This window comes from Notolepis coatsorum (genome assembly GCF_963971535.1).
Source record: "Notolepis coatsorum genome assembly, chromosome: 1".
Lineage (NCBI taxonomy): Eukaryota > Metazoa > Chordata > Actinopteri > Aulopiformes > Paralepididae > Notolepis > Notolepis coatsorum.
Genome location: NC_140165.1, coordinates 215,867,997 through 215,882,121, shown reverse-complemented (window position 1 = coordinate 215,882,121; position 14,125 = coordinate 215,867,997). Strand labels below are relative to the sequence as shown.

The 14,125-nt window shown below is 46.0% G+C and overlaps 1 protein-coding gene across 1 annotated transcript in view; it reads left to right on the top strand.

Annotated features, from left to right (window-relative positions):
- Positions 1-14,125, top strand: part of dscamb (Down syndrome cell adhesion molecule b) — a gene marked incomplete at both ends in the record, with an annotated part of 450,395 nt that overhangs the window by 256,112 nt on the left and 180,158 nt on the right. Inside the window, 1 exon segment of the mRNA XM_084312177.1 lies at positions 9,333-9,479. Coding sequence (XP_084168303.1) covers positions 9,333-9,479 — 147 coding nt within the window.

Genomic DNA, 14,125 nt, shown 5'->3' with positions numbered 1-14,125 from the left:
ACACACACACACACACACACACCACACACACACACACACATACACACACACACACACACACACACACACACACACACACACACACACACACACACACACACACACACACACACACACACACACACATTCTCTCTATGGATTTCACTTCCTGGTTGCCTGTCTCACAGTTCTGCATGTAAACCAGTGAAACCCCTTCAGGATATCAAACCCGCGGACTCCAGTGTCGGTTCTATCTAGGTCAATGCTTACAATAGCGGTGCATTTTGCCTCACATCCCTCTGTTGTCTGAATTCCCTTCTATTTACTTAACCCCACAAGGTTCGTATTTTTTTCATTGTATGCATAAACATTAAAAAAATGAATTTGAAGTATAAGCATATTAAGCATATTTTGCATACATACTAATCTGGCCTGGAATTTAAAAAGATATTGTCTTTTCATTTTAACACTATACAGGAAAATATACAGTATTGTTTGGTATATTTTCTGGTGAGTATTTCTGATTTGTACTGTGGAGGTTTTGCAAGAAAATAAATCATAAACGTATATTTTCAAATTAGCGTTTTTGCATTGCTTTTTTTGTTATTGAATCCACTGATTCGGAAAGTGACTATTACATAGACAAGTTAGCATTCAGCTAAATAAATCCAATGCAAAAATGTTAAAATATAAGTTGAGATAACTTGTGAACAGTGTAGTCAAATAATCAACCATATTCACACACAGGGCTTGACATAAACTTTTTGGGTCACTAGCCACTGTGGCTAGTGGTTTTCCAAAGTCACTAGCCACTCAGCATTTTCACCCGCCAAAAATCCCCACACACGCCGATCATAACCCAACAATGGTAATAATGTGATTATTAAAATGGTCATTTGAAAATGGGCTCCAGACTAACTAACAGAGCGAGAGAGAGAGCGCGCTTAGGTTCTAGGTTAAATGAATTGATGAACAATGTCGCCGTTGGAACGTTTCATTATAAGCGTCTTGCAAATTGCAACGCTGGTTAAGATATGAAAATACTTGCCAGTAGTGTAAGGATCCATTAGCTAGCTTACTTACAGAGACTTGTGGTGGAGTGGAGGTTGTAGCTGTGTTCAACAAGCCCGCCAGCTTGATTTCAGCCAGGCAGAAAACAGGTCCATAAACGAACATTTTAATCCACACCAGTATGTAAACAAAGGTTTTAACCATCCACAACAGAATACTGCATTCCAAATGTATTTCCGATGCTTGATTCTTCTCTCAGACCGACGCAATGTCTTGAAACTATTATGTTTATTGGCGACGCGACTCAGTATGAAAAGAACTTTGAAGAGACGTTTCAAGTTTCATAGTACCACATGGCTTTTTCGTTTATTCCGTCATTCAGCATCAGGGTGATGATCAGAGGCAGATCAGGGCTGGTCTTTGCATAATGCACGTGTTATAGCCAATCAAAGGCAGAGATAATTTTTTTTTAGAACGCACATGGCCAGGAGAAAAATACGCTAAACACACACACATACACACAGACAGACAGACCTTTCATAGAAAAAAAGCCACTAGCCACTGGGACGGGTAGAATGACGGAGTTACACGCCACAGGGGAATTCTACCCGCATCTGGCGGGTGGCGGGTGCTAATGTCAAGCCCTGTTCACACAGCAGCCATTTTGCTCTTATGTCATGCTCAGGATGGGATTCCTTTCCACCATGGTCACCACTACCTAGCGGAACAACATCATATGGCAGTTGACATGTACAGTGACATGTAGCCTACAATAAGCACAACGCTGCCTGCCAAGTGTTGCAGAGGCACATTTCTTTAGGCATTAATCTAAATACTCCACTTATCTCTTCAGGGAGGGATTGAGGGGAGGATGAAAAGGGATGACATTATTAAGTGCACCACCCTGGTATAAATCCAGTTTCCTGAGGAAAAAGGAATTTACCAGCCCACCATACACCTTTATTAAATCTGAACAAATCACCTAGTGCTAATCTTCCACAGCTGCCCTCACATAGCCTTGTTAGGCTCTAGCCTACAATAGAGAAAAAGAGACATTGTAGTAGGGAATCTATCTATCTATCTATCTATCTATCTATCTATCTATCTATCTATCTATCTATCTATCTATCTATCTATCTATCTATCTATCTATCTATCTATCTATCTATCTATCTATCTATCTATCTATCTATCTATCTATCTATCTATCTATCTATCTATCTATCTATCTATCTATCTATCTATCTGTCTGTCTGTCTGTCTGTCTGTCTGTCTGTCTGTCTGTCTGTCTGTCTGTCTGTCTGTCTGTCTGTCTGTCTGTCTGTCTGTCTGTCTGTCTGTCTGTCTGTCTGTCTGTCTGTCTGTCTGTCTGTCTGTCTGTCTGTCTGTCTGTCTGTCTGTCTGTCTGTCTGTCTGTCTGTCTGTCTGTCTGTCTGTCTGTCTGTCTGTCTGTCTTGTCTGTCTGTCTGTCTGTCTGTCTGTCTGTCTGTCTGTCTGTCTGTCTGTCTGTCTGTCTGTCTGTCTGTCTGTCTATCTATCTATCTATCTATCTATCTATCTATCTATCTATCTATCTATCTATCTATCTATCTATCGGTAAACAGAATTGTTATGCAATGTGCTTTACAATAATCAAAATAAGGTATTTACAAGATTGGTGATCATACCAATCATCATCATGATGATCATGTATAGTATAGGATTATTTAAAGTCTATTTGTTGTATTGCACTGTATTGCACACTACTACGGTTGAGGAGCCAAGGAAAACAAGCATCTCATGTTTTCGGAATGTATGTACATTTTAAAAGCTGTGACAATAAAGGAATCTGAATCTGAATCTGAATCATACATAATATGTACAACATACAACATGAAAAGAGGTTAATAAACAGACACGTACAGGCTAGATCCACAAAGAATGTATTGCACCCGTACTTACAATTCATTATGAATTGAAAATGGGGGACCCTGATGTAAACAAGACTAAAGTCTTTCTCTGGTCTGCATCCCCTTAACAATTGCTTGGTGATTGATTGAATGAGCATTTTATTAACAGATTGCACATCTTTCGTCTTGTTTACATCAGAGTCCCCCATTTTCAATTAATAATTAATTGTAAGTAAGGGTGCAATTAGCACTGTGCAATTCATTCTTTGTGGATCTAGCCCTTCAATGGGTTCTTATAAAAAGTGCATGTCTACAGATTGACTTCATAGTCAACAGCCTGTGCTGTACACCCTCTCAGCTCAGGAGGACTAGCATTCATGTTAAGAACCACTATTATATTATATTCTATATTCTATTCTATTCTATGTTTCAACTTTCTTTTGTTGATCAGACTTTGTTGACATCTTTCAAACTCAGCCAATAGAAACACCCACCGTAGTCCCTTCTTCACGGTATCATCTGAATGCTGTGATGACAACGACCACTCCTACTCTCTACTCCTCCGAAAGGTTTTATCTGAAGCCGGCCCGGGGCTGCTTTCTCCTCACGCCCTAAACGCCTGCTAAGCTGCCTGTGTCTTAGCATGCTCGCCACCATGGCAGTGAAGACAATCTCCTGTAAATTGCTTTTTGGATCAGTTTTGACATCAATCTGCTCCCATGGGGGACGTGGGGATGTTTCAGTCCTTATGGATGTTGACATCACCACTCAGCCTGGTTTGATCTGTAGAATTAACATAATATTACAGTACATAGTGAACTGGCGGTGACAGTCGAAGAGGGATCGACTTCCTGCGTGAGGTGCTGGGTGCCGGCTCGCTTACCAGGAACCAGGAAGTGCACAGCAGGAAGAAAATAATAATAATGTGAATAAGGGGGGAGGGGGGGGGGGGTAATAGGGGTCTGTCACTTGTTGGCAAAGCTACAACAACGGAACTCAAAAGAACCTCACCCTTCACTGAGCCTTAACCCTTTACCGGCCAAGTAACCATTTTTGGCCACTTCCCCATACAATATATTTAGCCAGGTGGGAGAGGGGGGATCTTTAATCTATGAAAAAAAATTCTTCCAGCCAATCAGCACAGGTCAGGCTATGACACAGACAGGGGAGGAAATTAGGCCACTTTACTCGCCAAATGCGAGTATTTTTTACGTTTGGCGAGTGATTCATGAAGACCAGTCTGGCGAGTATACAAGACAAAAAAAACATTCTGCAATCACTGCACTGGCAAACGGTGCGCGTCTTCTGAGTGCTCGCTTTAGTTGACAGTGCCACGAGAGCACTGCACAAGACCCGCGGACATATAATGTTTAATAAAAGTTCCCGCAGTACTGGCCAACCCGCGAACATATATAATGTTTAATAAAAGTTCGCGCAGTACTGGCCAACCCGCGGACATATAGAATGTTTAATAAAAGTCCTGCGGTACTGGCCATCAGTCATATCAAGGGAGCACTCGCAAACAGATAACGTTAAACACAGCAGAAGGAAAACAGACAGACTGACCAACGGGGAACTGCATCCAACCCTAGTACAACCCTCGAGTATAAGTTACTAAGGATACATTTAAATCAGAGGTGTAATGTCACTCTATTGGAACTGTATACAGTGATTAGCTTCTAGTTAGCGCTTTAGCTATAGCTGCTTGCTAGCTAACGTTAGCCCTGTGTGCGCGTGTGCTCAAAGCAGCCAGCCCCATGTTAGCTAGGTGTATCTGTTATGACTATAATGTTTCCAAAAAAGCATCGGACTATGACTAGACATTTTATTTCATGCTCAAAAGCCCCTGGCTTGCACATCGCAGTGCAAGCAACCAGTAGGCCTACACAACAGCACACCAACCCAACTGACGTTACCACAACACTTGACGGTACTTCACAGCACTGTCGTAAGACCACCGTGCTGTCTTAAAGGCACAGTGAACACCGACCCAGATGGAGGCGCATACACAACATTGACGCGGCTTGACAACCGAGGTTCAAAGTTAACTTGATTGATTGATTGAAAACTTTATTAACAGATTGCAGAATGGGTACAATACAGTACGGCTCAATACACACAATTGTTAAGGGGATGCAGACCAGAGAAAGACTTTCGTCTTGTTTACATCAGGGTGCCCCATTTTCAATTCATCATAACATGACATACACGACATACAGATAGACAGTACTGCTACATCTATGCACTTCACAACATACTTTGTTTTTTTTCTTTCACTGCCCAACCCAGTCAAACCCAGCATCTTTCACTGCCCAGTTCAGCCCAACCCAGTCCAGAATATATCCCTCTTTCATGTTAATATGTTTTATGCTAATATTGTGAAGAGTAGAGACACTGTTATTAATGTTTTATGCTAATAAATATTTTAAAGAGTAGAGACACGGTGTGATTATTACTATGATTGAAAATCAATTTAGACGAAGACATACAAAGAAGTAATTATCACAATTAGTGATTTTCTTTTGGCTAGTAAAAAATCTGTTTGGCTGGTAAAAAAAATCAGATAGAGAGAGAGAGAGAGAGAGAGAGAGAGAGAGAGCATGTGTGTTTGTCGTGTGTGTGTGTGTGTTAGAGAGAGAGCATGTATGAGAGAGATAAGCAAAGATGACCCCCTAAAGGATATTCAACTTTTAATGAAAGAACAAAACAGAAGGAAAAGATAACTTCACAAAGGCAACATGAATATACATAGATCCAAAAGGACAAAGATCAACACTTAAATCCAAAGAGAAGAGGGTCTATACCAGAGAAAACAAAGCAGCAAGGAGCCATTTGGCCGACATCAGCTAAAGGCTAGCCAGGTAGGCTACTGACACCAGGCCACACACAGCTTTGGCCAACGGCCCAACGCTACCCAAGCTACACAAACGACCAAGACAATGAATTCACACACAGCACATGTCGTATCTCCAAATGTTGTGAAGTAACATATGTTTTGCCTGGAAAAAAACATTGTTATTAACAAAACATTCGGGAGGGGAAGGAAGGAAGAGTGGGGTAATGTCATGACATTTTCATTAATCTTACCTGCACCAAGGAACGCAGGGCGAAAGGCCGCAACACAGGTCTCCACGTTGACGAAAGGCCTCTCGCTGGCGGGACAAAAAGCTATGCTATGGCCGGAGCCTTGTCATGGTGCAGGCCCGACTACATCTTCTGTCAAAGATGATGTCGTAGTCAGAGTGCCAGAACCCCCTGCTATTATCACGGCTAATGTCAATGGTCGTAGCACAAGCTAACAGCTAACTAGTCTCTAGGCTAACTGATAGCATCAAAGGAACGTTCCCAGCCGAGCGCAGCCGGCAGCTAACGTCGTAGCTAAACAGCTAACTGGCTAACAGTTAGCTCAACCAGGCTATCGCTAACCATTAGCTAACGCAGAAGCAAGCTATGCGGCTACATACAGGTGCTGACACCAGGCCACACACCGTTAGCTACTAGTAGTACTACAACAGCTAGTCGGCCAGTTTATCTCCAGAGAGAGAGAGAGAGAGAGAGAGAGAGATGTCCATGGCGGGAATAGAATAGAGTTAATAGAATAGGTTAAAAACTCACCAAACGTCCAAGAGGATGGAGACAACCGCGTGGAGTTGACGAAGTTCATCTGCCAAACGACCATCCTCTTCATCTTGGCTGCATGCGCATGATGCGCTGTCTCTAGGTTAGCTAACGCTAGTTAGCCTTTAGCTAAGCTACTGTAGCTACTAACCGACATCACCATGACAAGGCTCCGGCCATTTGTCCCGCCAGCGAGAGGCCTTTCGTCAACGTTCCTTGGTGACCGACCGACTGATAATGACCGACCTCTTCGTCTTGGCTGGCATAATAATAATAATACATCTATTTTATATAGCGCTTTTCCAGGTGCTCAAAGACGCTTTACATGGGCAGGAGAGACAAACTATGGCAAAACAAAAAAACAGAACAAAAATAATACATGACAAAAATAAAATAAAATAAAATAAAATAACACCGACAGAATTAGAGGTCAAAAGCAAGATTGAAAAGGTGAGTTTTGAGGGCTGATTTAAAAGATGTCAGGGTGTTTGCATCGCGGATATGGCTGGGGAGGGCATTCCAGAGGGAGGGGGCAGCAGCAGCGAAGGCCCTGTCGCCCCAGGTCCGGAGCCTGGTCGTGGGAGGTGTTAGGAGGTTGGCATCTGCAGACCTAAGGCGACGGGTGGGCGTGTGACGGTGGAGGAGGTCGGACAGGTAGGGAGGGGCAAGGTTGTTGAGGGCTTTGAATGTGATGAGTAGTATTTTAAAATGTATCCTGTATTTGATTGGAAGCCAGTGGAGGTCGTGGAGGACAGGGGTGATGTGATCAGAGCGACGGGTGGAGGTGAGCATGCGGGCAGCAGAGTTTTGGACATATTGGAGTTTATTGAGGATAGTGTTTGGTGAGCCGTAGAGGATGCTGTTGCAGTAATCTAGTCGTGATGATATGAATGCATGAACCAGTGTTTCAGCAGCGGAGAGTGATAGGGAGGGGCGGAGACGGGCAATGTTCCGGAGGTGGTAGAAGGCCGATTTGGTTATGTGGTTCACATGGCGGAGGAAAGAAAGGGTGGGGTCCAGGATGATGCCAAGGTTACGGACGTGAGTGGAGGGGGTGACAATGGTACCATCAATGTTTAGGGTGAAATCCTGGGTGTGGCTGGTGAGGGATTTTGGACCGATAATAATGATTTCTGATTTATTGCAGTTTAGTTTAAGAAAGTTATTTTGCATCCATATTTTGATGTCTGTGAGGCAGGTGCTGAGGGTGGAGAGAGTGGCTGGAGTGATAGTCTTGGTGGAGAGGTAGAGCTGAGTGTCGTCTGCATAACAATGAAAACGCAGGCCATGTTGGCGGAGAATCAGACCAAGTGGAAGGATGTAGAGGATGAAGAGCAGGGGACCAAGTACTGAGCCTTGGGGGACACCATGAGTGATGGGGGCAGTGGGGGATTTGCAGTTGTTGATAGAGATGAATTGGTGCCTGTGAGAGAGGTATGATTGGAGCAAGGTGAGGGGGATTCCGGAGATGCCAACGGAGGACTGGAGACGAGTGATGAGGATGGGGTGACTGATGGTGTCAAAAGCAGCGCTGAGGTCTAGGAGAATAACTAAGCATAATAGTCAAAAGCTGCACGCGCGAAATAGTTAAATGCAGCTGACGCGCGCCGGCGTACTACACATGATGTAAGTAACCACTCCCTTCGTTGAAACCAATAGTATGTCTGCTGCAGAGCCCCAGAGCTCCAATAGTGACCCAGGTGCAGACCCAGGAACAAGTCAGACACATTCTACAAATGTGTCTAATGTGAAATATATAAGCATATACATGTAGTGCCATGTAGTACCCTGTAGTGCCATGTAGTACCATGTAGTACCCTGTAGTATAATGTAGTACCCTGTATTACCCTGTGTAGTACCCTGTAGTACCATGTAGTATCATGTAGTACCCTGTAGTATGTAGTATCATGTAGTACCCTGTACCCTGTAGTACCATGTAGTACCATTTAGTATCATGTAGTACCATGTAGTACCATGTATTACCCTGTAGTACCATGTAGTATCATGTAGTACCCTGTAGTACCATGTAGTACCATGTAGTTATATAGTTTGTCTGCTATTCTTCTTTGGGCCTTTATCGGCTACTGTTGCCATGGCAAGGCAAATTCAAGAAAACTCCCAATACATTTTATAATTTATTTTATGTTATGAATCAGCCTGCCAAGTTTCATAGATATGCCCCTAAGGAAAAATATGCCCCATAGCCCCCACATGTTTAGGGTACCATTCGAGGGCCTGTTCGGTTAACCTTAATTTACAGGGGAATAAAAAATATATATATATTTAAAATTTGTAGATCACTTTTGAAATAGCACCAAAATAACATTCTAGAGTTGAAATTGTGAATTTCCAGGTATTTCAAGAAGTGACCGGTAAAGGGTTAAGCACTTAACCTTCATCTTACTGTTCATGTCTATCACTGACATAAAATGGAGATGATTTTTTTTTTTGTATTTTTTTTTTTTTGTAGATTTTTATTGGCTTTATTGGACAAGTCGTGTTGCACCACACCACGGGACGGCCATGTTGCACCACAGTGCGTTACATGGTGCGCCACCCTGGTGCCCCTGGAGATGATTTTATAATAGTAATGTAGTGCTAATTTTGTCAATAGGTAACTAATCACTTAGTAATTAGGCCTCTAGGGTGCTATAAAGAACTGGTTCTCAAACCGTTTAATGTCAAGGACCCCAAATTGATAGAAAATTGGCCAAGGACATCCATTTGATAAGATTTTGTCCCAGGGACCCCATCTCACTTGAATCTGAAGCATTCCCATTTTTATTCCCACATAAATCGTCCCTCTGACCTTGCCCCTCTCTCTCTCACCAGCAGGACAAAGATATCTCATCACCTCCACGGGATCCCTGTACATCCTGGACGTCCTACCTGAGGATGGGCTGAATAACTACCGCTGCACCACACGTCACCGCTACACCGGCGAGACTCGGCAGAGCAACAGCGCCCGTCTCATCGTGTCGGGTCAGTGCCGAGCGGCCTCTTCAAACTCCTCAACATAGACATTCTATTTCCTGTTGCAGGGTTTGCTGATATCGACAGTGGACAAGGAAATACACTCAATACACCCAAGCTGTTCTCCTAGCAACGGAATTCTACTGAAAGTACCTGAATTATATACCGCAAAATACCCCACAGAGAGAGAGAGAGGACTGTGTAGACTCAACCACACACACACACATACAATTTGGTGGAGTGAGCGCGTAAAAGATTGCGTAAAGATTAGTTAGCGCACATTTTAATGTAATACTTTTGCTTGTCATACTTATTGGTTTGTTGAAGGAGAGTGGGCAAATAAAACTCTTGACTTGACTTGACTTGACTTGATACACATTAGGACCCCCACATTGATACACATTAAGACCCCCACATTGATACATATTAGGACCCCCGCATTGATACACATTAGGCCCCCACATTGATACACATTAAGACCCCCACATTGATACATATTAGGACCCCCACATTGATACACATTAGGACCCCCACATTGATACACATTAGGACCCCCATGTTGATACACATTAAGACCCCCACATTGATACACATTAGGACCCCCACATTGATACACATTAGGACCCCCACGTTGATACACATTAGGACCCCCACGTTGATACACATTAGGACCCCCACATTGATACACATTAGGACCCCCACGTTGATACACATTAAGACCCCCACGTTGATACACATTAAGACCCCCACATTGATACACATTAGGACCCCCACGTTGATACACATTAAGACCCCCACATTGATACACATTAGGACCCCACATTGATACACATTAGGACCCCCACATTGATACACATTAGGACCCCCACATTGATACACATTAGGACCCGCACGTTGATACACATTAAGACCCCCACATTGATACACATTAGGACCCCCACATTGATACACATTAGGACCCCCACATTGATACACATTAGGACCCCCACATTGAGACGTACCCGAGGGGCTTTGAGTTCAATACTCCCTCGATCTCCGTGAGGACTGTCGTGAGGACTTCTTCCGCCACGGTCTGGGCCCCAAGCACGGCGTACAGAGCTGTCTTTATGGAACAGACTTCTCTTTCCCAGGTTCCCCCGAAGTGAGGGGCATTCGGGGGGTTGAACTGAAACTCGATCTGAGAGGGAGCGAGGCGGGTCTTAAGTTCTGGGCCCATGGCCTGGAAGCTCTCTCTCAGTTCTCTTTCTCCGCCTTTGAAGTTTGTCCCTTGATCAGACAACAATGCAGACGGTTTCCCTTTTCTTGCTATAAATCTCCGGAGGGACATGAGGAATGAATCCGTACTCATGGTCTGCAGGAGTTCTATATGCACTGCTCGGGTGGTCATGCACTTGTATACAATGCCCCACCTCTTCTCTGTCCCGCTTCCTTTCTTGACGTAGAGCGGGCCGAAACAGTCCACGCCTGTGGAGTGGAAGGCCTTCTCGCCGAGTCGGAGGCGGCAGGGAGGCAGGTCGGCCATCATAGGTATACTGGGCTGTGCTCGCCACTTGCGACAGTCTAGACAGGTCCGCTGGAAGCGACGTACTGCTTCTCTTCCTTGCAGTATCCAGTAACGACGTCGGATCTCAGCGAAGACTCTCTCTGCCCCAGCGTGGTGCACATCCTCGTCGTATTTCTCGTATAGCTCGGTGACCTTGTGTCGACTGTTGAGGACGATATGATACTTGACGTCATCCGTTAAGTCCGGGGCCCGTCTCAGACGACCACCCACCCTGATGAGGCCATGGGTGTCGAGCTCGGGGGCCAAGTGGAGCAGTCGGCTGTCTGAAGGGATTGGCTTTGTTCCCTGCAGGCAGTCTAGCTCATCTGGAAATGAGTCTCTTTGGGCTCGCTGAAGCAGAAGGAGTTCTGCCTCTGCGTAGTTCGATGCGTCATTGTCTGTAGTGGGGGGAACCTCAGGGTGGTGCCACGAGAATGTTTTTATCTGCGCACTCTCAAAGGTTAGGCAGTCGTCTATGTTAGGGTCAGTGGGGGCTGGGATGTGCGTCAGCCCACAGAACATAGATTTCTTGATCTCTGCCTCCTCTTGACTAGCCTCCCGTGGGGTGGGGGTAGGCCACTCCTCCTCCGGGAGCTTGAGGAACTCAGGACCGTCACTGTAAATATTGGGACGTGTGAGGTCATCTAGGGACATCCACCGTGTGATGACATCGGCTGGGTTCTGTTTGGTGTCAACGTACCTCCAGCACGCTGATCCTACCAGGTCTTGAATCTCGGTGACTCTGACTCCCACGAAGACCTTGTATCTACAAGAATCGGACTGGATCCATGTGAGTACAGTCATGGAGTCTGACCACAAGATTGTCCTTTGCACCGTTATGGTGAGTTCACGCTGTATCAGCGTGGCGAGTTGCGCGCCTACCAGAGCTGCGCAGAGCTCTAGACGCGGGATCGATTGTTGCTTGCGGGGGGCTATTCTTGAGCGAGCCAGGACGAAAGCTGTGTGTACTTCTCCTCCCTCCTCTCGGGCTCGCAAGTAAGCCACCGAACCGTAGGCTACTTCCGAGGCGTCACTGAAGACGTGCAGGTCCATCTGGCACGTCTCCAGCCGCACTGTGGGTGGGAAGTAGCTCCGGCGAATGTTCACATTTTGGAGCGAGCTGAGTTCTCTCTCCCACTCTCTCCAGGTGGAAGCTAGGTGGTCGGGTATGGGGTCGTCCCAGCCCTGTTCCTTGTCCCACAGTTCTCGCACAAGCATCTTCGCCCGAGTGGTGTAAGGTAGGATACACCCCAGCGGGTCGTATTGGCTTGCGAGTGTTCTGTATACGCTCCGTCTAGTGGTCGGTAGAGGGGTCGACCTTCCCTGCTCCTGGGTCAGGGGTGTGTGCTTGTAATGGAGCGAGTCTGTTTTGAAGCGCCAGACGAGGCCCAATGTCATTTCCTGTGCTTCACCTGGGGTGGTCGCCATCCAGGTCTCGCTGCTTGCTGCCTTTGTCTCTGGGGAGAGGCTGCAAAGTACTTGAGGGTCACTGCTGGCCCACTGCCTAAGATCGAAGCCGCCTTTGATCAGGGAGGCGCGGAGCTTAAGCAGGAGGGCTTCGGCTTCTTCTGGCGTCGAGACGCTTTGTAGACAGTTGTCCACGTAGAAACTCCTCTCTACGCTTAGTCTTACCTCCTCGTCAGCTTCAGGGTCTTCTGTCACGTGTTTTTGTAGTGCGAACGTAGCACAGCATGGGCTGCATGTGGTGCCGAAGGGGAGGACCTCCCATTGATAGATGGAGGGTTGCTCATCGTTGATCCTCTCTCTCCATAGGAACCGCAGCAGGGGCTTGTCCTCCTCCACCAGTCGCACCTGCAGGAACATCCCTTTGATGTCGCCGCTGATGGCCACCTTGTCTTGGCGGAAACGTAGTAGTACGCCGAGGAGGGAGGGGCCGAGTGTCGGGCCGGGCAAGAGCAATTTATTCAGGTTCTGTAGTCCGATCTGGTAGCTGCAGTTGAATACAATGCGGTTCTTGCCGTTGTGGTGGACCTTGTGGTGGGGCACGTACCAGGATTCAGTCGTCTGGTCTGCCTCTTGATTGTCAATTTTCTTGATATGTCCCGCTGTGATCAGTTTGTCGATCTCAGCGCGGTACACAGTGGCTTGAGTGGGGTCCTTGGCTAGACGCCGCTCGGTGTTCAGTAGATAGCGTTCTGTCGCTTCTTTTGAGGCGTGGAGGGTGGGCATCCCCTCTCGCCTCAAGAGTGGAGTTGCGTATCTCATCACTCCGTCGACCTCGACCCTCTTTGTCTTCTGCTCGAGGAGAGCTATGGCATACGTGTCTTCCTTTGAACGAACTAGTTTCTTTTCGTTCTTAAAGGGCATCGAGTCTAATGTCCATAGTCTCTCGACGTGCTGCAAGAGGGTGGTGTCGTCTTCGTTTATCCTCGTGTAGAGGCAGCGAGTGGCTGTCGGTCGGTTGGAAGACCCGGAGAGGGGGCCTTGTAGTGTCCAACCCAGGCGGGTCTTGACCGCTGCTGGACAGCCTCTGGGCCCGATGTGGACCTGGTCCGTTGGGACGATGAGGTGTGCGTGGTCGGATCTTATGAGCAGGGTCGGGGTGGCACCGTCGATGGGCGGTATAGGTAGTTGACGTAGGTGCACGTATTTCTCCGTCAGCTGTGTGATGGGGTAGGTATACCGTGACAGACCTATGTCGTGGCTTGTGAAGGCGTTAGTGATACTATACCGCTTCTCGGGCTGCTCGACCGCTTCTATCGTGAAGGAGACGTTTTCACCCTTTATGGTCTTTAGGTCTCTTCTAATGGTACGTGTAACTGAGGGGTACAATTCCCTGACTGTATTGTTAGATATGATACTTACTACCACTACCTCTTGTACTTTAGACTCTGGCCACCCAGTACTAGGCATAAATAATTATGGTAAACACTCCCATGTAGATGAAACGATCCAACACAAATGTACCAAGTCGAAAGTCTGCGTTTAATAATAATTAATACATAGCAAAAGGTATGTAGAGCAATCACTTAATTACATTTATGATTTGAAATAGGATGCACTTTTATGGCAAATGAGTATTCGTTGGTATATCAATAGAGAACGTCCAATCTCTGGTGGCGCAGGCGGTAAATATACAACCTGGAATATT